The 24,478-nt window shown below is 43.5% G+C and overlaps 1 protein-coding gene across 1 annotated transcript in view; it reads right to left on the minus strand.

Moving 5' to 3' along the window:
- Window positions 1-8,188: 8,188 nt before the first annotated feature.
- slc26a6 (solute carrier family 26 member 6) overlaps window positions 8,189-24,478 on the minus strand; it is a 55,045-nt gene continuing 38,755 nt past the window's right edge. Inside the window, exons 14-19 of the mRNA XM_033037367.1 lie at window positions 20,358-20,471; window positions 18,585-18,827; window positions 16,842-16,896; window positions 14,322-14,461; window positions 13,730-13,789; window positions 8,189-8,279 (exon numbers count right to left, since the gene is read on the minus strand). Coding sequence (XP_032893258.1) covers window positions 8,259-8,279; window positions 13,730-13,789; window positions 14,322-14,461; window positions 16,842-16,896; window positions 18,585-18,827; window positions 20,358-20,471 — 633 coding nt within the window. The 3' untranslated portion in view covers window positions 8,189-8,258. The remainder of the gene's footprint in view (window positions 8,280-13,729; window positions 13,790-14,321; window positions 14,462-16,841; window positions 16,897-18,584; window positions 18,828-20,357; window positions 20,472-24,478) is intronic.

The raw sequence follows: 24,478 nt of genomic DNA on the forward strand, positions 1-24,478 counted from the left end.
GTTACAGACCGACGGTCCTCAAAGGGGAAGTTACAAACCAAAGCTCCTCAAGGGGAGGTGGAAAGATGAGAGGGGAGGGGAAAGAAAGAAAGAAAAAGAGAGAGAGGATGCACAGAGGGTGCAATGAAATTCCTTGTTCACATGAAGGTCACTGTATTGATAAATACAACGATGAGTGCAGAATAGCAGGATGGTGCAAGATTGTAGTGCGATCCAAAGTTGCCAAAAAATATATCTGAATGGCCAAATGAGGTAGAGTTAAGAGTGCATTGGCAGCACCTCCAGGAAGGAGTTGTGAAAACGGTGAATAATTCCAGAGTGTGATAGCAGTGGGGGAAGAAACTGTAGATAGACACAAAAAGCTGGATTAACACAGCAGGACAGGCAGCATCTCTGGAGAGAAGGCATGGGTGATGTTTGGGGTCAAGACTAAGTCTGAATGTGCCGTTTCAAGCTCCTGTATCTACTCCCAGATGATAGTCGAGAGAAAAGGGAATGGCCAGGGTCCAAGTAACCTTGATGATACTTCCACTTCTTGATGCAACCTACTGTGAAAGTTGCCTGGATGGAAGGAGCTTGTGATGGTCTGGGCTGCATTCACCACTCTCTGTAGGTTCAGTCAGTCAAGAGCAGAGCAGTTGCCACACCAGGCTGAGATGCATTCCATCAAAATACTTTCTACAGAACATCTGCGGATGTTGGAGAGAATCTCTGTGGGCATGTTGAATCTTCTCAGATGCCTAAGAGAGTAAATACGCTGTTGTGCTTTCTTGATCACCGCATCAGTGCGAAGGGACCAGGTTAGGTTGCTGGTGATATGGATGCCTAGGAACATGAAGCTGTCGACAATAGCAGCTCCGTTGATGAGGACAGGGTTGTCTTTTCCCCCTCACTTCCATTGATCGACAATCAATTCTCTCTCATTCCACTGGCATTCCATTGACTCCATCGACACCTCAAGCTGTCTCGGCAAGGCCACCAACATAATCAAGAATGTGTCTTACCCCAGTCACTCCCTCTTCTCCCCTCTTCCATCAGGCAAGAGGTACAGAGGTATTAAAACGCACACTTCCAGATTCAGGAGCAGTTTCTACCCAGCAGTTAGCAGGCAACTAAACCGTCCTACCAGCAACTAGAGAGTGGTCCTAAGTTACTACCTACCTCTGGTGAATCTACCTCTGGTGAATCTCTGGAACTCTCTGCCACAGAGGGTAGTTGAGGCCAGTTCATTGGCTATGTTTAAGAGGGAGTTAGATGTGGCCCTTGTGGCTAAAGGGATCAGGGGGTATGGAGAGAAGGCAGGTATGGGATACTGAGTTGGATGATCAGCCATGATCATATTGAATGGCGGTGCAGGCTTGAAAGGCCGAATGGCCCACTCCTGCACCTATTTTCTATGTACCTCATTGGAAACCTTTGGACTATTTTAAATTGGATTTTACTAGAATAGCTTGCACTAAATGTTATTCCCTCTGTGATGTATCTGTATACTGTGGATCGCTCAATTGTAATCATGTACAGTCTTTCCGCTGACTGGTGAGCACGCAACAAAAGCTTTTCACTGTACCTCAGTATATGCGACAATAAACTAAACTAAATTAAAATAATGGCTGGGCTGTTCTGATACTAGATTCTTGATCTTTTTCCTATACTTAATCTCAACATTGGTGTTGATCTGGCCAACAATAGGATATTATCGGCTGCACATGGGTGTACAGGGAGTAGAGCAAGGGACTGATGCACACAACCTTGAGGGGCAGCAGAGTTGAGGGTCAAGGTGGAGTCCAGAAGCCAGTTGCAGATGGAGGTCCCATGGCCAAAATCCAGAAGTTTTGGGATGAATTACATTGCAATTAGAACACAAAATATTTGTGCTATAACTGCAGGATAAGCGCTCAACTAAGAAAACTAAGCCCTAAGCCAAAGTATTATCTAACTAATTAAATATACCAACTTATTATAAATAACTCCGTATGCAAAAAAAAGCTACCTACATATTAACTAGCTCTTTAAAAAAAACTAATCCTGTAGATGCTAGTATATAATTGGGGTTATCACAACCCAAACCAACCCAACCCAAAACACCCAACTCCCAAGAAATACACATACAGCATGTCATACGTTTCCTTTCTGCCCCCAACTGACACTATTCTCCACCAAATCCACCTACTGCGTTGCTCTGCTGCCTCTGACATCTGCTTCACGGCCTGACGCAAACTCTGTCCACAAATTCCTAGCTCTCCAAATAGCGACGTGGTTGATCTCGCTATGAAACCTCTACAATCCGCCTCTACAGGACATTCTCTTGCTCTCCATCCTCGCTGCTCAACTTCTGCTATGAACTCTACATATCTAAGGCTTTTCCTTTCATCAGCCTCACCCACTAAGTTCTCCCAAGGCATCGTCAGTTGTAAAAAACACACTATCCGCTGACTAACTGACTATAACACTATATCAAACCTCATGTACCACCAGGGGGCGCCAGGGAGATGGCAGCTCTGCCGTCACTCTGTTCGTCTTTTCATCTTTTTGTTATTTTTAGCGTTTGTTAAAAGTTTGTTTTAATGTACTTCGGTTTGTTTGGGGGAGGGGATTGGGAAAAACTTTTTTTCCAAGTTCCTACCTTCCCGGCGATGTAATTATTTTTCGGATCACATTCTCCGGCCTCTGCGGCCTTCCATCGCTGGAGCTTGAGGCCTCCTCGGACTGTTGTGAGCCCCACCGCGGGGCCCGGACTTAACATCGGAGCAGATCCCATGCCTGGGATCGCTCCCACCGCCGCCTGCCGACTTACCATCAAGGGCTCGCAGTCTCGGGAGAGGCAAGTCGGGAGCTCCAACGCCGCAGAAGGTTCGACCAGCCCCGACGCGAGGTTCGATCCGGCGCGGGGGAGCTGACAACCCCCCGTTGCAGGAGCTGAACGCCTCGGCGCGGAGGGCCCGAACGCCGCTGGCTACGGGAGTCAAGACCGTCCCGTCAACGGAGGGCTCTAGGCCCCCGAACGACGAAGAACAAAAGGAATTCCATTACAGTGAGGAATGTGTAGGAGTCACTGTGGTGGATGTTCGTTAAAATGTGTTTTTGAGTGTTGCTTTTAATTGTATGACTGACCTGGCCAGTGATATTCCTCGTATGTTGCAAAACATACTTGTCGAATAAAATTTGATTCTGATTCTGAACTAGTACTAATTACTTCCTGCGGAACAACAAGCTTTTCTCCCAAATCTACCTGCATCTCCCAATCATTGGCTTCCCATAACTGGCCTGACACATACCTGTCTGCAAACTTCCTTCCTCTACCTTTCTCTCCCTCACGGACAAAATGAATCGCTGCGCTCTCAGTTCTGTGTAAGAAAGAACTGCAGAGCTGGTTTAAATCGAAGGTAGACACAAAATGCTGGAGTAACTCAGTGGGACAGGCAGCAACTCTGGAGAGAAGGAATGGGTGCCATATTGGGTTGTAACCCTTCTTCTCAACCCTAAACGTCACCCATTCCTTCTCTCCAGAGATGCTGCCTGTCCCACTGAATTACTCCAGCATTTTGTGTCTGCACTCTGAGTCCCGATGCTTCGATCGCCTTGACGCAGCAGTTTGACTGCCTGACCGTAGGAGAAGAAGCAAGGAAGTGATAAGACTTTTTTTACCTTCCATCACAGGGAGGAGGTGCCCGGGGGAGAGTCACTGTGATGGATGTTTGTGTTAAATTGTGTTAATTGTGTTTTGGTGCTTTTTTTTACTGTTATGACTGCATGATAATGACATTTTGTTCAAACTTGTTTTTGAATGACAAATAAAGAAATTCAAATTCAAATTCAAATTCAAAATTCATCCTGACAAAATATGCCTCAACGTTGACACCTCTGAACACGGGACACGCCGGGTCCTCACCTACCCATTGTTTGAGGTTCTAAGGTGATGGCAGCACAACATAAATAGCCCCTATAAGGAAACTTACATGACCCGCCTCCATGCACCACAGGCCCCTCCAGCTAAACCTCCTCTTTTCTACACTTTCCCTGTTCATCCACTGTCCCTGCTTAACCTGAGCTACTGCCCTTACACATCTCACTGCTTCCTCCTGATGACATACCTGCTCTACAACCAATGTCCTCCTCTCTGTTGGACCTGCCTTTTCCACACTGCTTTCCCTATGCTGAGCCCTGGGCCTCCTTTCCCTTGCTGCACCCTCAAGTTGTCTGTATAACTCAGAGCTGCTTGTGCTTCTTCTACTGCCTGGTTTAAGTTTCATTTCCTCTAGTTACACTTGGCACCAGATTACTAACAAAGATATCCTTGCTCCCTGATAATTGCAACTCTAACCTCACATCAGCACATTTAAACTCATCTGTTATGCTAGACATATGAGAATACCTTTCCCATATAAAGCCACGTTACTAAGACACGGTGGAACTCCTAACCATTTCCTAATATATGAACTAACCAATCTCTCTACCCTTTCAACCTTAGATATTGGCACCTCATATGCTCAATGGTCACATCAATCTAGGGAATAGCCCAAGCGGCAAACACCACAACTTCTACTTGCCTGGAAACCTTGTCTTCTCTATCCTTTCTTACCCATCAGTAACATATTTTCTAAGTTGCTGAACCAGTTCAGTGTCATCCACTTCCTGTTATACCACCTACCCAAACTTTTAACTGGTTTCTCCATTATAGACAGGATTTCTTCATCTACATAAAACCTTTTCTCTACTACCTTTCCTCTTGCCAAATAAATACTCCGTGATTTACTGGGCTTAATCTTCAATCTAACCCATTTAAGATTATCATTTATCCTTTCTATTAACCTTCTTGTACAAGCTACTGTTGTGGTCACCAAGGTCATATCATCTATATAGGCCCTGATTGGAGAGAGGAGTAGTCCGTCCTGCCGTCTCTCCCCGCCGACGACCCACCGTGATGCTCTAACCACTAGCTCCATCGCCATTGTAAACGCGAACGGGGAAATAGTACACCCTGCCATAATGCCCATCTCTAGTCTCTGCCATGCTGTCGAAAATGTCTGCTGTACTAAAACACATTCGGACATCTTGGGAATATGCTTTCACTAAATTTACTATTGATCTTGGAACTATAAAGAAATCAAAAGCACTCCAAATAAAACTATGTGGCACAGATCCAAACGCATTTGCCAGGTCCAAAAACACTACATGCAAAGCTCTTATCTTGAGCTTGTCTCTCTGAGTCTGGTGCCATATTACACTAATGTGTTCTAAGCAACCTGTAACTTTATTATGGTGTTGAACGCTGAGTTGTAGCCAATATAGAACATCCTGACAAAGGTCAAAATGGCTTCAAGTTAATAGAAAATAGATTGAGGAAGGCCAGCCAGCGGTATGTATGTACACACTAGGAACTTCCAAGTCATTTTTACCAGTAAGGGCAACCTTCAGCGAGGGTGGAACAGTGGTACTGCTGGTAGAGCTGCTACCTCACACCTTCAGTGGACCAGGTTCACTCCTGACCTGCAGTGCTGTTGTCTGGAGTTTGCAGGTTCTCCCACCGTTTGGGGTCGGAACCCTTCTTCAAACTGAAAGATAGAGAAGGCTTTATCTCTGCTATGTTGACGACTGCATCAGGGCTACCTTCCTAATTCACCCCCCAAAAAAGGGCCTTCTTTGTCTTTCAGTCTGAGGAAGGGTTCCAACCTGAAACGTCACCTATTCCTTTTCTTCAGAGATGCTGCCTGACCCGCTGAGTTCCTCCAGTATTTTGTGTGTATCTTCGGTATAAACCAGCATCTGCAGTTCCTTCCTACAGATATTATGGAGAATCCTTCTCAAGTTTGCTGGTCCTCAGAAATTCATTTGCATGCAAGGTATAATACGTGCTAGCATGCAAGCCATAATGCCAACCAGCTGAAACAACACAGATTCAAAACTAAGTGCAGACCAGAGTCAAACAAGGCTGTATCATCTATGTAGCTTTTAGACTTTAGAGATGCTGCGTGGAAACAGGCCCTTCGGCATATTGAGTCTTGTGTCAACCAGCGATCACCGCTTACACTACCAATATCCTACACACTATGGACAATTTACAATTTTACCAAAGTCAATTAACCTACAAACCTGTATGTCTGGAGTGTGGGAGGAAACTGGAGCACCCGGAGAAAACCCATGTGGTCACAGTGAGAACATACAAGCTCTGTTCAGACAGCACCCGTAGTCAGGATCGAACCCGGGTCTTTGGCTCTGTAAGGCAGCAACTTTGGCGCTGCGCAACTGTCGTGGTGTTCCATCAAGGATAGACTTTATATACTGAAGTGTTTAAATGATGGATTTTTACACCAATTTGATAGTATCTAGGTCCCCAGGCCTTTCCAGTTATATTTTATTTATTTGAATTTTATTTCCCTGTTGCCATTGTATGGTTTGAACTCCCGACACTAGATTATTAGACCAGGTCTCCAGATAACAAGTACAGTTTCATAACCATTAAGCTAACATAGCTGACTCATTCAATGTTGGTGGGGAACAAAAAGTGGACTGGATTAAACAATAATTGGTTTTCAACTTCATTAAAAAAATACATTGTGTGGCCACATGCACCAACTGCATGAATTATATCTGATACAAACTATACTGATGGAGCATATAAAACTAATTCTTTTTCAGTGGTTTAATATTCTAAAAGTAACTCTTTAAGTGAAACTCCAGTTCTATTAAATGACATCTCTCAACAAACAGCTGTATTACATTTGGATGTAAATATGCACTGTTGCAAGTACTGATCTCAAACAGCGTATATATTTTGATGTTTAATATGTTGCATATGGGACAATAATCACTGTGCATCATACTTTGGTAATCAAATGGAAGATTACATTTTAACATGGTACATTTATATGAGCATATGATTAGATGCAAACATTTAAGAAAATATAGGTTAATTTCAAAATGTATATTTCTGCAGCATATTTTAATAATTGGAAAATAACACTCAGAAACAAAAGGGTGTCGCTGGTTATAAAAAAAAAATCAGACATATCATGAATTCACAAAGCAGTCTGTAAAAATGCATCTGTACATATTTATGACATTAACTGTAGTCAAACGTTAGGGGCAGCAGTGCACTTGAATGCAATTTTATTTTTCGGTGTTCTAGAGTCAAGAATGTTTCAGCGTCATATGTATCGACAGCAGAACAATGAATTTCTTACTTATTGGTTTGTTATTCAGTGAAATTATTAAATGTTTATCTGTGGAAGGTTCATTTCTTGGCTACTTTATGAGAATGGAGAAACCAGGAACTGCAGATGCTGGTTTACACAAAAGGACACAAAGTGCTCTAGTAACTCAGTGGATAAGGCAGCATCTCTGGAGAACATTGATAGGTGATGTTTTGGGTCGGGACGTTCTTCAGACTGAATCAGTATGAAGAAGGGTCCCAGCACGAAACATGACTTATCCATGTTCTCCAGAGATGCTGCCTGACCCGAGTTACTACACGCTTTGTGTCCTTATTTTATGAGAATGTTGAATATTGTGAACAACCTATTTGTTACATGTTACACTTTTTAGAATGAATGATTTCCATTTTGTTGTTAGACTGCCAGTTAACATGATGTGATGAACCCACCCATCACTGATCCAACCTTAAGCCTCCGTTGTTTATCCCAGCTGAAAAAAAAACTCTTGGCACATCACTTGGGTGAAGGTGGCTTTGGTAAGGCAGAAAATATAATTGAACTGAGGAAGCTTCTGAAAATGAAGCACCAGGCTCCTAGAATTCTGACACTCCCCTCGAGAAAGTGTCACCTAAGAGGAAGAGTTACTGTAGTGGTGGGATGCAGAGAGGGTAATTGAGAGAGATATTGCTTGAAAATGATTGTAGGACTTAGATAATAATAGTTTCAGTCTTCGTCATGTGTAGATCAAATTTGTTTTATTCAGAAACTTGAAAAAGAGGAAGAATTTGAGTTGTGCAGAGAATATTGCAGGAAACCAGAGGAATGAAACTTTCCTCAGTGATTGAACCACACAAGTTCCAGATGTAAAATGCTGCACAAATACACAACCCCCGTATTTTCCAAGCACTTATACTGTACGGTATTCAAGTTGAGAATGATTTTCACCGTTTCCTCCTTCGTCCTTCTCATTTTTCTTTACCACAGAACATAGAATGTGTTAGTTTGAGATGTTTTTCACTGGAAGAATGAAAATCTTCGGTCTTCCTCAGATTTTGTCTCTTTCTTCCAAAATGTGCAGCTATTATATCCCAGCACCAAATCTTCACATTAAAATTTTGTGCTTGTATCCTGAAAATAAATAAGAATAATATAGTTCTGATAAAGAGTAGTCACAAGGAACTGTAGATGCTGAATCTTGAGCAAATAACACTAAGTGCTGGAGTAACTCAATGGGTTAGGCAGAACCGTAGTTCTGATATAATTAATTTCCATGTTGTTACTGGGATCTCCCAAAATGTAGATTTGCATGGATTGTCAACTTTTGCTTACAGTCACGATGACAGTAAAAATAACAGCAACCCCTCAACATGGAATAAAAGTGACTCAGACACTCGACTGGGGAGTAAAGAAAACCAAGGTGGAGATGTTAAGGAGAGATCAAACTAAGCTTTAAAGAACACTTTAAATTATTTTTGGTTTAGTTTAGAGATACAACAGGCCCTTCAGCCCACTGAATCCATTGATCACCAGCATACACAAGCTATATAAAGGGCCTGTCCCACGAGCATGCGACCTGCATGTGGCAAGCGCGACCTAAATGGCCGGTCCCACCAGCATGTGGCTGCATGCAGCAAGCGCGACCTAACGTGGTCGCTTGAGCCGTACGGCATGCGGCAAGCGCGACCAAACCAGAAGCGGGAGCCGCGTGGAGGTCGAGTGAGTGACGTACGGCGTTGAGGCGGCTGCGGGCCGGCAGGCCGTTGCCGCGCGGAATTTTTAAACACGGTCAAAGGTTAACGTGGACTCGGTGGGCTGAAGGCCCTGTTTCCACACTGTATCTCAAAACTAAACTAAATGAATGCAAGAATTAAACAGACTTTTCAGCTAAACTGCACCGTGAAGCAAGGAGGCTCACTTAGAAAAAATGCACGGTGCTTGGGAGAATCTCTGGCACTGTAAGGCAGCAACTCCACCGTTGTGTCACTGTGCCGCACCATTACAGGAACCATGTTAAAAAAGTTGGGAGAATTCGTCTTAAGATGGTTTCCAGCGTGAAACGTCACTCATCCTTTTGCTCCAGATATGCTGCCGGACCCACTGAGTTACTCAAGCACTTAGTGTCTATCTTCGGTATAAACCAGCATCTGCAGAGAGCCAATTTATTATGAGGTCATGGAGCTGAAAGGACACCTAGTGAGAAGATAAGGTAAAGCTTTCTTTCTCAGCGACATTCAAAACTAGCTTGAGGCCTGATAAATAATCATTGTTTTCAGTACTACATAGGACAGCTAGTTTGGAAATCTTAGTCAACTGTTGTTTGTGGATTAGGGTGGATGTAACAAGTGCTATCTGTGAACAAGCTTACCGGACTTCATCTCGCGATGTGATTCTTGAACAGTGCCAGGCCCATCGACTTCAATGTGTAAGTGTGTATTTGCTGCTTTGCTGCTGTTTGCTTGTAGTTTTATGCTTATTTCAATGAATGTTTTTGCCCTTAGGTTTATGTTGTTTGAGTGTTCTTCCTCCATCATTGATCCGATTCCTCAAGACCTGCTCGTATTTCATTACAGTCCACCACCCTTATGCAAGAGTGTGTTTATTAACACAAAAACTCTGCACTCTGATGCACCTGAGGACTTCTGCTGTGTTTCATAGTCGACTGCAACCCTCCCCTCCCCTCCCCAGTAAGGATACAGGGCCTTCGGCCCAACTTGCCCACACCGACGACCAGCCTGTCCTACCTACACTAGTCCCACCTAACTGCATTTGGCTCATATATATCCCTCTAAATGTCCTGAGTTAGATTTACGCTGAGGGCTATCGGAATATGGGAAAAACGGGGAATTATTTTCAACGATCAACTAGGATCAATTTGAATGGCGTTGTTGGCTCAAAGTTTATCCATGTACCTGTCTAAATGTTTCTTAAACGTTGCGATAGTACCTACCTCAGCTCTCTTCTCCAGCAGCTCGTTCCATACAGCCACCACCCTATGTGTGACTTGGGTGCATTGGCTTTATCTTTATGCTCTATTATTGTTTGTTTTTAATGTGTGTGTGTGTGTGTGTGCGCATATATATACACACTTGGATGTGGTTATGGATGCATTTGTGTGTGTCTTATTTGTCTGTGATTCACATCTCCTCGAAAACACGACGCGCTAACGGTGAGATTTTTACATATTCCGATAGAGAATTACCTCATGATTTCAAAAATGACCTCATGTGAAACTTTGATTAATTATTTCTGGAGTTTTTTAATAAAAAATGTTCACAAATCTGAGATCTTTTTTTAAAGCTAACGAGCTGATGATGTCACAATGGCTCTGCTCCTCGTGGCCAGCTGCGCAGTTTTCAAAGCGCAGCCTGTTGGCCACTGTCTTTGCACACGCTGCGTGTTAAACCACCCCCCCCCCCGGCTCGCAGTCATTTTGTCGCCTCCCGCTCACAGTTAACTCGCACTCGGCTGGCAGTCCACAGCGCCCCGCCTGCAGCCCAGCTGTCCTCCCCCCCCCCCAGGCTCTGGATTGAAGCCGCTGAACACGCAGTAATTTGGTTGGGCTTCAGAGGTCCCGCGAGATTCCGAAGCCTGCCGCCCGCTTGCCGAGTTCAAGTCCGCCCTCTTCCTCTCGCACCCCCTCCCACCCCCCCTCCCACTCTCCCCCCTCCCACTCCCTCTTCCCCCCTCCCTTTTCCCCCTCCCCTCCCCCTCTCCCACTTCCACTCATCCCCTTCTCTCCTCACCCCTCCTCCTGCCCCTCTCCCCTCCCCCACTCCTCTATCCCCCTTCCCCCTCTCTCTCAACCACTCCCCCTCCTTCCCCCTCTCTCCACCCTCCCTCCCCCTCCACCCCCTTGGTCTAGTAAATAAATAAATATATTGTATATTATATTGTTGACAGAATACTATGCTTACATATTTTGTCGTGTTGCTGCAAGTAAGAATTTCATTGTTCTGTTTGGCACATATGCAATAAAAACGCTCGACTCTCTTGACTCTTGAAGTGTCAATGAAGTAATTACATTTACTAGAATAATCCATGCTATTACCAATGCTATCAGCAGATGGCATATTGCACACACATTATCAAAGGGAAAATGGACACAAAAGGTTGGAGTAACTCAGCGGCACAGGCAGTATCTCTGGAGAGAAGGAATGGGTGATGTTTCGTGTCGAGACCCATCTTCAGACTGAATGTCACGGAAAAGGGAAATGAGAGATATAGACGATATGAAGAGATATAGAACAAATGAATGAAAGATATTCAAAAAAGTAACAATGATAAAGGAAATAGGTGATTGTTAGCAGCAGCTAGGTCAGAACGAAAAGCTGGTGTGACTTGGTGGGGGAGGGATGGAGAGAGAAGGAATCCAGGGGTTAGAGAAATCAATATTCATACCACTGGGTTGTAAGCTGTCCAAGCAAAATATGAGATGCTGTTCCTCTAATTTGCATTTAGCCTCACTCTGACAATGGAGGAGGTCTAGGACGGGCAGGTCAGTGTGGGAATGGGAAGGGGAATAAAAGTGTTTTGCACCTGGGAGATCAGGTAGGTCGAGGCGGACTGAGCGAAGGTGTTCAGCAAAATGATCGGCCCGGCCACGTTTGGTCTCGCCGATGTATAAGAGTCTACATCTTGAACAACGGATACAGTAGATGAGGTTGGAGAAGGTACAAGTCCTTAACCTTAAAGAACTGTTGGGGTCCCTGGACAGAGTCGAGGGAGGCGATATAGGGTCAGGTGTTGCAACTTCTGCAGTTGCAGGGGAAGGTACCTGGGGAGGGTGTGGTTTGGGTGGGAAGGGATGAGTTAAGGGCCTGTCCCACCAGCATGCGATTACATGTGTCCAGCGCGACCAAACGTGGTGGCTTGAGGTGTACGGCCTCGCGGGGCCGATCCCACTTCCAACCGCGGAGCTGTCTGGAGTTGTGCGGGGCTAGTCCCGACATCATACTCACCAATCAGCTGGGCAGGAGGCGGGCCGACTGAATTTGGACGTCGCATGGCGTTGGGCGGTTAAGTCATCACGCAGCGGCACGCCGGGCGGTGATGTCATCGCGCAACGCCACGCGCTAGGCGTACGCCGTCAAGACGCTGCGAACGGCGTCAAGATGCTGCGTACGGCGTCAAGGCGCTGCATACGCCCGTCGAGGCATGCGTGCGGCCTCAATGCGGCTGCGGGCCGACTGGCCGTTGCTGCGCGGAATATTTGGACAGTGTCAGTTTTTCGGAGCCCCGCGCGATGTCGGGACCAGCCCCGCACAACTCCATATGGCTCTGCCGATCAAAGTGGCACCGGCATGCTGGTGGGACAGGCCCTTAAGCCAGAGAGTTACGGAGGGAACGGTCTCTGCAGATGGCGAAAAGGGGTGGAGATGGGAAGATGTGATGAGCAGTGGGATCCCGTTGGAGGTGGCAAAAATCCGTCGGAGGATTATGTTTTGTATGCGATGGCTGATGAGGTGAAAGGTAATGACTAGCGGGACTAATCCTTACCTTCCCACGAATCAACACTAAAGCAAACTTCAGCAGTCAGTCTGTAATGGGCTGCAACACCATTACTATTGGTCATCACTCTAATGCAATGTCTTTCATAATTGACCAGCAGACCACTTACAAACCTAGTGCCTACCGCCTGCTTCTATAATAATTAGTTTAGTTTATTAGCATGTGTAACGAGGTACAGTGAAAAGTTTTTTGTTGCGTGCTAACCAGTCAGCAGAAAGACTATAGCTGAGGACTATTGCGGAGGATATAGGTTTAAGGTGAAAGGGAAAAGATTTAATAGGAATCTGAGGGGTAATGTGTTCACACAAAGGGTGGTGGGTGTATGGAATGAGCTGCCAGAGGTGGCAGCTGAGGCAGGGATTGTCGCAATATTTAAGAAACATTTAGACAGAAATATGGATAGGATATATTTGGAGGGATATGGACCAAACGCAGCAGGGACATGTTGGCCGGTGTGGGCCCGATGGGCGGAAGGGCCTGTTTCCACGCTGCATGACTCTATGACTCTATTATTCTATGACTATACATGATTACAATCGAGCTGTCCTCAGTGTATAGATACATGAGAGGTTTAAAAGAGTGGAGCGATTGTAATGAGTGATTGCAGATCCACTTCTGGGACCAGCACGCAGAGAGTCACCTGGCTTGGGTGCCATCTTGTCCAATTAACTCAATATCCTGTGTGCCCTGATTCATTTGCTGCATTTTGACCAAATCTGACTCCCTTTGCCTGTGTTTTCCACATAGCAAGCTAAATATTTTAAAAAACACTCCTACCAAAAATGCCTGCAAAAAATATCCTGTTTGTATGTTGGAACAAGTATCTTGCCCTGGATATAATGAGGTTCTGCCACCTGCTATTCCACCTGCCAAGAGCAGAGAGTTTGAAGCTCATTGAAACTCATTCACAGTGTACTGAAGTGTAATAGCTGGGCTGCAGTGCAGTAAACATGATCTACAATGAACCATGCAGTGATAGCCAAGGGTCCGCTTTTGCTGAATTAATTGCACAGGGTTTTGCAATGGGAATTAAGCAACATACAAGAGTTTACATCAAAGAAATGTCTTACCCTGGCAAGGCTGGACTCTTGCTCTTGCTCCTCTGGTGGGGCCAGTGAGAGGCGTCCATTCTGGCAATAAAAGATCAGAATGTTACTATACAATTTCAGGAGTGGGGAACACCGCACAAACTGAAATGTTATCTCTGTTTCTTTTTCCACAGAGCCTGAAGAAGGGTCTCGACCAGAAATGTCGCCCATTCCTTTTCTCCAGAGATGCTGCCTGTCCCGTTGAGTTACTCCAGCATTTGGTGTCTATCTTAAGTGATAGATGGATAAAGGTGAGGGGCAGTTGATTGGCAGATGGTTGGACAAAGGCCAGAGATGAAAAGACAAAAGGCTGTGAGATAAGGAGATCAGGAGAGAAGAGACGTGAAATGTGAAGCCAGAGGATGGAATATAGGTGGAAGAAGGGATCAGGGACTGTTCGGTTTGAGATGGGGAGACAGGAAATGAGAAATGTGCCTCTCGTCGTAAAAGTTGCCATTTTATTTTATGCACGAATATCTGGCAAAGGAATAGTTTATATCTTGGTAATTGGAACTCTCATGAACAAAAATCTAAGATTACACAGTAATTAAAAATATAATTGAAAACAACGGACCATACAAAGAGGCTGATCAGTGGATGAATTGTGCTTCATCAGACAGAATGTAATAGCATCGTGCACAGTGGTAAAAAGCTGGGATTTGCTGATGTTCTTCCCAAAGAAATCTCCTTGTTCAAACTGCTGAACAATAGACCCTGAAAGAAGCAAAATGCAATTAAGAACATATTTTGATCTGAAATGCACTGTGACCTGCAAAAAAATGAACTGACTTTAAGTACCATGGATTCTTAGGCCAACAACCAGCGCAGCGGTAGAGACCTGGGTTCGATCCTGAACCTGACCAGAGTTCGATCTGTACAGAGTTTGTACATTCTCCCCTTGACCTGCATGGGTTTTCTCTGGGAGCCCTGGTTTTCTCCCACATTACAATGATGTACATGTTTGTAGTTTAATTGGCTTGGTAAAATTGTAAATTGTTTCCATAGAGTGTAACGGATCGCTGGTTGGCGCTGACTCGGTGGGCCGAAGGGTCTGTTTCCATGCTGTATCTCTAAACTAAAGTAAACTAAACTAATGTAAACTAAACTAACTCAGTCTTAAAGAGGGGAGATTGCTAATGGAAGCAAGGCGACTGCCCTGAAGGGTAGAGTTCTGTGTGTCTGAGTCACAGCACTAGAGGTGAGCATGTGTATTCTGCAGGCTATGATAGCAAAAGATATACAGATCACCAAAAGTTGTTTCCAGTTAGTGTTTTGGAGCCCAAAGGCAAGCAAGGCAGCTGTTGATGAGACTCTTATACAATATCAGTATTGGTTTACACAAAGGGTGGTGGGTGTATGAAATGAGCTGCCAGAGGAGGTAGTTGAGGCAGGTACTATCGCGTCGTTTAAGAGACAATTGGACAGATACATGGATAGGACAGGTTTAGAGGGAAATAGGCCACGCTCGAGTAAGTGGGACTAGTGTAGATTTAGCATGTGGGTCAATGTGGGAGTTGGGCTAAAAGGCCTGCTTCCACACTGTATGACTATGTTTATCATCGTCACCTGCACCAGGATATAGTGAAAATCTTTGTTTTGCATGTAATCCAAGCAAATTATACCATACACGAGTACAATCAAACCATACACAAATACTACAGGTAGTGGAAAGAGAAAATAAACAGAGTGCAGAATAGACTCGGCTCCAGGTACAGAGAAAGTGCAGATAAAAAAAGTGCAAGGAGGTGGGTTGGTAGATCGGGATTTTTTTCTTAACTTGCGAAGATTCATTCAATAGTATGCTAACCATGGGTTAGAAGCTGTTCTTAAATGTGGTATGTGTTTTCAAGCTTTTGTATCTTTTGCCTGATGGGACACGGCAGTAGAGGGAATGACCAGGGTGTGAGTGGTCCTTGATGATGTTGGCTGCTTTGCTGAGGCTGAGTGAAGTGTAGATGGAATCTAAAGGGGGGGGGGACCTTGATTTCCGTGATGGACTGGACTGCATGATTGCCTCCCCCCCCCCTCCCCTCTCCATCATGTATTGTCCTTCTGCTGACTGATTAGCATTCAACAAAAGCTTTTCACTGTACGTTGGTACATTGACAGTGGACTAAACTAAACACCATCCACACTTCACATTGCCTCCGTAAAGCAGCCAACATATTGCATGCACGATGGGGAGGGCCCTATACATCCTCTCACATGGCAAATATGGCCATGGCATGGAGCACACTGGATGGGTCGAATGGCCTAATTATGTCCCTGTATCTCATGAATATTTATAAATGCTGGCAGAATGAATCTACACTTTAGACTTTAGAGATACAGCATGGAGACAGGCCCTTCAGCCCAACGAGTCCGAGCCGACCAACGATCCCCATACATTATCACTGTCCTACACATTAGGGACAATTTAAAGTTTTTCCCAAACCCAATTAACCTGCAAACCTGTACGTCTATGGAGTGTGGGAGGAAACCGGAGCACCCGGAGAAGTTACACGTAGTCACAGGGAGAATGCGCAAACTCCACACCGACAGCACCTGCAGTCAGGATCGAATCCAGGTCTCTGGCGCTGTAAGGCAGCAGCTCTACCGCTGCGCTACTGTGCCACCCCACTGTGCCATCTACAAACAATAACATTCATGGCACAGTTGAGCGCAGCCTGACCGAGGTCAACTTTGATCCAACGCAGGGTATTCCCGGCCTCTTTGTGGGTAAATTATACCAAAGCCTGCTGTCCGGAAACTCAAGAGGTTTATTCCAAATCTGATGAACCTCTGAATGGCTCTAAAATTAATAGGGTAATATTAGGCAGGTTTCAAAATCATCATATTACTCTATTTCAACCTTATTTCTGAATTGCAGGTTGGGTTAGAATTGGGTTAGAACCACAATTGAAATTGTATTAACCAGCTAAGCCAATGTCTCATTATAAAGGAGGTATATAGGTAGAATAGATAGTGATTAATCAGAAGTATCTACCTCTACATTTGGCTGGGCTATTTGGGACATACTATTTCACAACAAGGCTGCAATATCATGACAGGCAGGCAAGCAGACCCCATCAGAAACAGCCCACCACATACTTACAGTGACATCCAGCCAGGTACACGTCAACCTCAATGTCCTTGAAATCTCGGAAAATCTAGAATTTAAAAACACAGAATATTCAGAAGGGGCAGAAAGATATTTGTATTAATTAGAAATTTAAACAAAAGATGGAGCCTCGGTTTTATAAACTATGTTTTCCTTGCAAGTTGCAATTGTTTGCTTCCAAAACATTGGCAACTGAAAACTCAGTTAATCAGATATCTATTTCCAGTCCCATTAAAACACAACTGTAGGAAGTCAAGCAAACTCAAGTTTTGGGCCTGGTACAGGAAATCACATATGACTATAGTGTAGATTGTGGTGAAGGGTTGAAGACTGAACCAAGATAAACAGACTGAAGCTGAACCAGACCGTAATTTTATATTTAACCTCAAAAAATCCCGTTTTGGACCATTTTAAAATATTTAGAAATCAAGAGATATTCGGTTAATGCCGGGAACTGGTGCTGAGGTTAAACGTCAGGCATGATGGAGAAGGCACGAGAGGCTAAATTTCCCACTCTTGTTTTTATTTCTTATTCTCTTGTGTAAATGTGCTATCACCAAACCTACCTATTTCCATTTCTAAAACGTCCCCTAATACTACTTTTGCCTGAGTTCATTATTCCAATACACTCCCGACATTCCCACCTTATGCCCGTCCACCCTCCCCCATCCTGCAAAATGGAGGCCATCCAAACTGGGCTGCCTTCTTCAAAACTCGGGTTACATTTCTGCAACCGCTTCTGACTCACAAAAGCACATATTCCTGCAAATCCTCAGTTCTAAAATTCACGTTCTCATTTTCAGAATCGTCAATGGCCTCACCACCACCATCCCTGTAATTAGCAAGTGCCCTTTCACCTCAGAAATATCATTAGTCTTCCAATTCTGACCCTTTGAACATCCCTGGATTTAATTGCTCCATCATCTGCTGAGATGCATTTCCTCTCCTTCTCTGCCCCTTTTTTTAAATCTGTAAATCATTACTTTGATCAGGGTTTTAGCCATCTGCCCAATTTCTCTTGACGGGACTGGGGTGGTGGTGGTGTCACATTTAGCATTGATACAATAATACCTTAATACAATGATACATTGATATATATAGCATTGATACATGGTACATTGATACATAGAGCATTGATACAATGGGAACTACATAAAAATACAAGTTGCTGTCATACTCAATCACCATTGTTATTGTTGTCATTTAAGTCAAAAGAATGGGATGCGTGTTCTGGGGCTAATTTCTTAGTGAATAAACCAATCCCCCCTAAAACAAGAGACAAAATGCTTGAGTAACTCAGTTTGTCTGGCAGCATCTCTGGAGAATATGAATTATGACATTCCGGGTCAGGGCCCTTCTTCAGTTTTGTTCCACCCTATATTTACTTTTATCCTGTACCCTTTATCCTGAAGAAGGGTCTCAACCTGAAATGTCACGTATTCCTTTTCTCCAGAAATGTTGTCTGTCCCGCTGAGTTACTCCAGCTTTTTGTGTCTATCTTTGGTTATAACCAGCATCTGCAGTTCCTTCCTACACCCATTATCCTTTACCTGTATACTGTGTATGACTTGATTGTATTCATGTATAGTCTTTTGTTTGACTGAATAGCACACAACAAAGAGCTTCTCACTACCTCGATACACATGACATTAGCAAACTAAACTGAAATTTGCCACACTTATCATGACTATTTGAAACTGAGACGGAGCACAAAAGACAACAGTGAGAGTGACTTACAATTTTCAAAATCTTGATGCAGACGCTATCTACGAAGTTGACTGCACTAAGATCAAGGATAACAGAGTGCACCTCTGGTTTCTGAAGCCCAAGAGACTCGAGATCATATTCCTCTGGATTCTTGTTAACTTTAGAAGATGATTCTTGGCCTGAATCCATTTCCAAGCTGATGGAGTTGTCATTGACAAAATTTCCAGAGATGACGTCTAGGTTACCTGTTCCTGATTCAAGCCCTTTAAGTTTCTGGAAAAATTATTTTTAAAATTTATACACCGTGACAATAAAAGACAACATCTTAATGAACATAATGAACATAATGAAGAATGTTGTAACATCAGGAAACAGGATGGAGTTTCAATGAATCCATTAACCCCGTTTCTTTGGGTCCACGTGTTCTAAGCAAATCCATGAGCAGGAACAATCATTTTAGTTTTGAGGACTGAACATTATTTTTGTAAATTCCCCTTCCTCACTTCAGTTAGCCCAGCTGCGGATCAAATATTTTTTTGTACCCGTCTATAATATACAATTAAATAACATGCAGATTCTTACAATAGGATTCAAGTATTGCCTTTACATTTATATATCCCCACAGCTTAAGAAAGAGGTAAAGTCCTTGGATCAGGACTATATCCTTTCTTCATTGTTATGAGGAAATTCTTTAAAAAAAATTGTTTGGGAGATCTTTCAAAAGAGAAATTGGCACAGACTTGATGGATTGTCTGGCCAGTGTTTATTTTCTAAGATTCAATGAAATTTTAGTCACTGTTCTGAGAACAGTATTGGAAGGGATATATAATAGGACACACAACCAAGAATTATTGCATTTATTGTACTGATTTTGATTGTTGGAAATCACAAAACACTTCCTGCCTTGGCTGCCTGTCTAGAATGTAACAATATGAGAAGGAACAATACCACCAGGAGTATCGTTTGATTGGCAGCCCCATCAACAGTCTGTTTGTTTTGTCATCTTTAAAACATTTTAAGTGTGTGTAAAAAGTGTGTGTAAATGTTCTCTGGTTGTTTTATGTGGGGGGAGGGGAAGGAGTCGTGGAAATTTTTTTTTTCCAATTTCTTACCTTGCCGGAGATGCGATGAATTTTCGGATCGCATTCTCCAGTTGCTCTGCGGCCTACCATCGATAGAGCTGGAGGCCTCCTCAGACCGACTTTGGGCCCCACCGCGGGGTGTGGACTTACATCGGAGTCGATCCCCTGCCTGCGATTGCTCCAACCTTTGGAGCCTGTGGACTTTACATCGGGAACTCGCAGTCTCGGAAGAGGCCGGGGATGTCGGGAGCTCCAATGTCGCAGAAGGTTCGACCAGCCCTGACGCGAGGTTCGATCGTCCAGCGCTGGGGAGCTGACATCCCCCCGATGCCGGAGCTGATCGCCTCAATGTGGAGGGCCCACCGCCGGCAACGGGAGTCAAGTTCATCCTGTCAACGGAGGGCTTGAGGCTCCCGACCGTGGGAGAGCAAAGGGAAGGGATTGAACTTCTTTACGCCTTCCATCACAGAGAGGAATGTGGAGGAGTCACTGTGGTGGATGTTTATGTTAAAATGTGTTTTGTGTGTTCCGTTGCTTTTTATTTGTATGACTGACTTGGCAAATGAAATTCATCGTATGTTGCAAAACATACTTGGCTAATAAAGTGCTATTATGATTGATTGAGAATGTTTCTTGGGATAATAATATTTTCTTACCCAAAATGGAGACACACAGTTCTGAGGAGATCAGATAATTAATTATTTGAGAGGAACATTACTACCTTCTCTTTCTTGGCTTTCTTCTTGTCCCGTTTTTCCTGTTTTTTCAACTGCTGTTTGAGTTTTGTGATTCTTTTCTTCTTTTTCGAAATTAAACGAGCGATGTTTATTCCAGTCTGCAGGCAAATCATAGCAATGTGTCTCATTAAGACAGGTAAACTGGTAGCTACAGAACATTAACAGAGATGGTGAATATGGAACAGGCCCTTCATCCTCCACATGGTCTACATCTGATCATGTGCTTCCAAATAAATCAACTAATTTTATTCATTCTTTTTTATTTGACTCTGGAATGCTAGAAGTTTGGAGATTCTTACACCCAAATTACAAAGAATTTTCTTTTTTCTCTCATGTACAGTGGCTTGCAAAAGTATTCATACCCCTTGAACTTTTCCACATTTTGTCACGTTACAACCACAAACGTAAATGTATTTTATTGGGATTTTATGTGATAGACCAACACAAAGTGGTGCATAATTGTGAAGTGGAAGGAAAATTATACATGGTTTTCAAATTTTTTTACAAATAAAAAACTGAAAAGTGTGGCGTGCAAAAGTATTCAGCCCCCCTGAGTCAATACTTTGTAGAACCACCTTTCGCTGCAATTACAGGTGCAAGTCTTTTGGGGTATGTCTCTACCAGCTTTGCACATCTAGAGACTGAAATTTTTGCCCATTCTTCTTTGCAAAATAGCTCAAGCTCAGTCAGATTGGATGGAGAGTGTCTGTGAACAGCAATTTTCAAGTCTTGCCAGAGATTCTCAATTGGATTTAGGTCTGGACTTTGACTGGGCCATTCTAACACATGAATATGCTTGGATCTAAACCATTCCATTGTAGCTCTGGCTGTATGTTTAGGGTCGTTGTCCCGCTGGAAGGTGAACCTCCACCCCAGTCTCAAGTCTTTTGCAGACTCTAACAGGTTTTCTTCCAAGATTTACCTGTATTTGGCTCCATTCATCTTCCCATCAACTCTGACCAGTTTCCCTGTCCCTGCTGAAGAAAAGCATCCCCACAGCATGATGCTGCCACCACCATGTTTCACAGTGGGGATGGTGTGTTCAGGGTGACGTGCAGTGTTAGTTTTCCGCCACACATAGCGTTTTGCATTTAGGCCAAAAACTTCAATTTTGGTCTCATCTGACCAGAGCACCTTCCTCCACATGTTTGCTGTGTCCCCCACATGGCTTGTGGCAAACTGCAAACGGGACTTCTTATGGCTTTTTTTCAACAATGGCTTTCTTCTTGCCACTCTTCCATAAAGGCCCGATTTATGGAGTGCACGACTAATAGTTGTCCTGTGGACAGATTCTCCCACCTGAGCTGTGGATCTCTGCAGCTCCTCCAGAGTTACCATGGGCATCTTGGCTGCTTCTCTGATCAATGCTCTCCTTGCCCGGCCTGTCAGTTTAGGTGGACGGCCATGTCTTGGTAGGTTTGCAGTTGTGCCATACTCTTTCCATTTTCGGATGATGGATTGAACCATGCTCCGTGAGATGTTCAAAGCTTGGGATATTTTTTGATAACCTAACCCTGCTTTAAACTTCTCCACAACATTATCCTGACCTGTCTGGTGTGTTCCTTGGGCTTCATGATGCTGTTTGTTCACTAATGTTCTCTAACAAACCTCTGAGGCCTTCTTCTTCTTCTTTGGAGTTTTACGGCAGCCGGCATCCACAATGTTGCATTGCTGCCACCTTCTGGCTTCACTCCACAGTCCTCATGTCTTTACATTATATCCTTTTTATAAGGCCAGAGGCCCTCAAGAAATTAAACAACACCTTTACTCCTTTTCCTTCCCCTCCATACTCTAGAATGTTCTTTTCTGATATATCTGTCATTCCAATTTTCTTCATTTCACTGATCAAAACTCTTCTTTCTGTTTCATATCTTCTACATGCAACTAGAGCATGCTGAACTGTTTCCGGCTGATGGCATTCCTCACACATCCCAGTAGGGTGTTTTCCCAACATTTTTAATGTGCTGTTCAGGTGAGCGTGTCCTATCCTCAATCTTGCTAATACTACCTGTTCTCTCCTGTTCCCCCTCTTCTTGCTGTAATGCCCACTCTGTTTTGTAGCGAATAGAGGTGTCTCCCCTTTGTCTCCTGTTCCCAGTATTGTTGCCATTCCTGATTTATTTTCTTCCACACAATGTGTCTTCCTTCAGATTTGGATAATTGTAGGTTTACCTCTATGTTCTCTTTTTTAACGGCCTCTTTTGCTAATTTGTCCACTTTTTCATTTCCTAGCACACCAATGTGTGCTGGGACCCACAACAAAGTCACGTCACTGCCCTTCCTTGTTACTTGGCTTAATAGTAGTAGAATTTCATACACTAGGTCAGGCCGCCTATGGGATGCACCAGACCCAATACTCTGGATTGCAGACAATGAGTCGCTACATATTAATATTTTGCATGGTTGCACCTGTTCTATCCACCGAACTGCCATCAAAATAGCGTACAGTTCCACTGTATATACTGCCAAATAGTTATTTGTTCTTTTGCAAATCTCAACATTCATCCCTTGCACTACCACAGCTGCCCCTGTTGTTTCAGCTACTGGGTCTTTTGATCCATCTGTGAAAATTAAGAGGTGTTCCCTGTATCTATTATATATCTGGTTATGGTATTCTGTTTTTAGGTCCAAATTTTCTTCCCTCCTTTTTGCCTCCCATATCTCCAGATCAACTTTTGGGATGTTTAGTAACCATATTGGGACAGATGGCCACAATACTGCAGGGCAGAACTCTTTATCCTCTACTTCCATGTCCCTTGCCACACCTCCTCCAACCCAGCCGAAGCTTCCAGACTGAGCCACCCCTCTCTCCCAGCACTCCTCTGAGGCCTTCACAGAACAGCTGTATTTATACTGAGATTAGATTACACACAAGTGGACTCTATTTACTAATTAGGTGACTTCTGAAGGCAATTGGTTGCACTGGATTTTATTTAGGGGTATCAGAGTAAAGGGGGCTGAATACTTTTGCACGCCACACTTTTCAGTTTTTTATTTGTAAAAAAAATTTGAAAACCATGTATCATTTCCCTTCCACTTCACAATTATGCGCCACTTTGTGTTGGTCTATCACATAAAATCCCAATAAAATACATTTACGTTTGTGGTTGTAACGTGACAAAATGTGGAAAAGTTCAAGGGGTATGAATACTTTTGCAAGCCACTGTATATCATAGTTATTCTAGGATTGATTATTTTATAATAGATTCTCGGCTAGTTGCATCGGTCACTGCATGTGAATATGATGCAATTGCTATTTCTGGTCACGCACCATTGAAACTATTAATCAAACTACCTGATTCCAAGTTTAGTGCTAAACAATGGCGATTTAATGCTACTTTGCTTCAAGACTTAAACTTTATTAATTTTATGAAAGATCAGATTGCTTTTTACTTCTTGACAAACTCTACTGAAGAAATATCCAATGGTGTAGTCTGGGATGCTTTTAAGGCATATATTCTTTTAAAGATTTAACTATATTTACATAGAGACTGGGGAGGTCTATATTCAATGTGTATTTTGACACTGGTCTCATATTAGGTTATACCTGTTATTAATGTAATCCTGATCCCTATGTATTAATATCATTGTTATGTTTATCATTATTCTTTTAGCTCAGTTTTTTATGTTTTGTTTTTGTTTTTTGGAAAAAAAACAATAAAAAGATTTAAAAAGAAAGAAAATAAACTGCAGATGCTAGAATAGTCAGTGAAATCACAAAATGCTGGAGAAACTCATTGGCCAGGCAGCATCTGTGGAGGGAATGGACAGTTAACGTTGTTTTGGGTTGGAACTCTGAAGAAGGACTCCGACCCAAAACATCATCTGCCAAGCATCTGTCTGATAGAGACATAGAGGACTGCAGATGCTAGAATCTGGATCAACAAGCAATATTCTGGAAGAATCTGATGTATATTTCTCAACCCGTCGACTTTTCCAATCCTAAAGATACTGCTCGACCAGCTGAGTTCTTCAACATATTAGTTGTTGCTGAAGGAGCTCCGATAAGCTGGTCAAGAGAACAAATCCCTACCAGCCAGAGTCATATCTTGCAGTGACGTAGAGCAGAGATTTGTCCTTGATTTACTGATTGTCAAATTCTTCC

The sequence above is a fragment of the Amblyraja radiata genome, chromosome 18, assembly GCF_010909765.2.
Source record: "Amblyraja radiata isolate CabotCenter1 chromosome 18, sAmbRad1.1.pri, whole genome shotgun sequence".
Lineage (NCBI taxonomy): Eukaryota > Metazoa > Chordata > Chondrichthyes > Rajiformes > Rajidae > Amblyraja > Amblyraja radiata.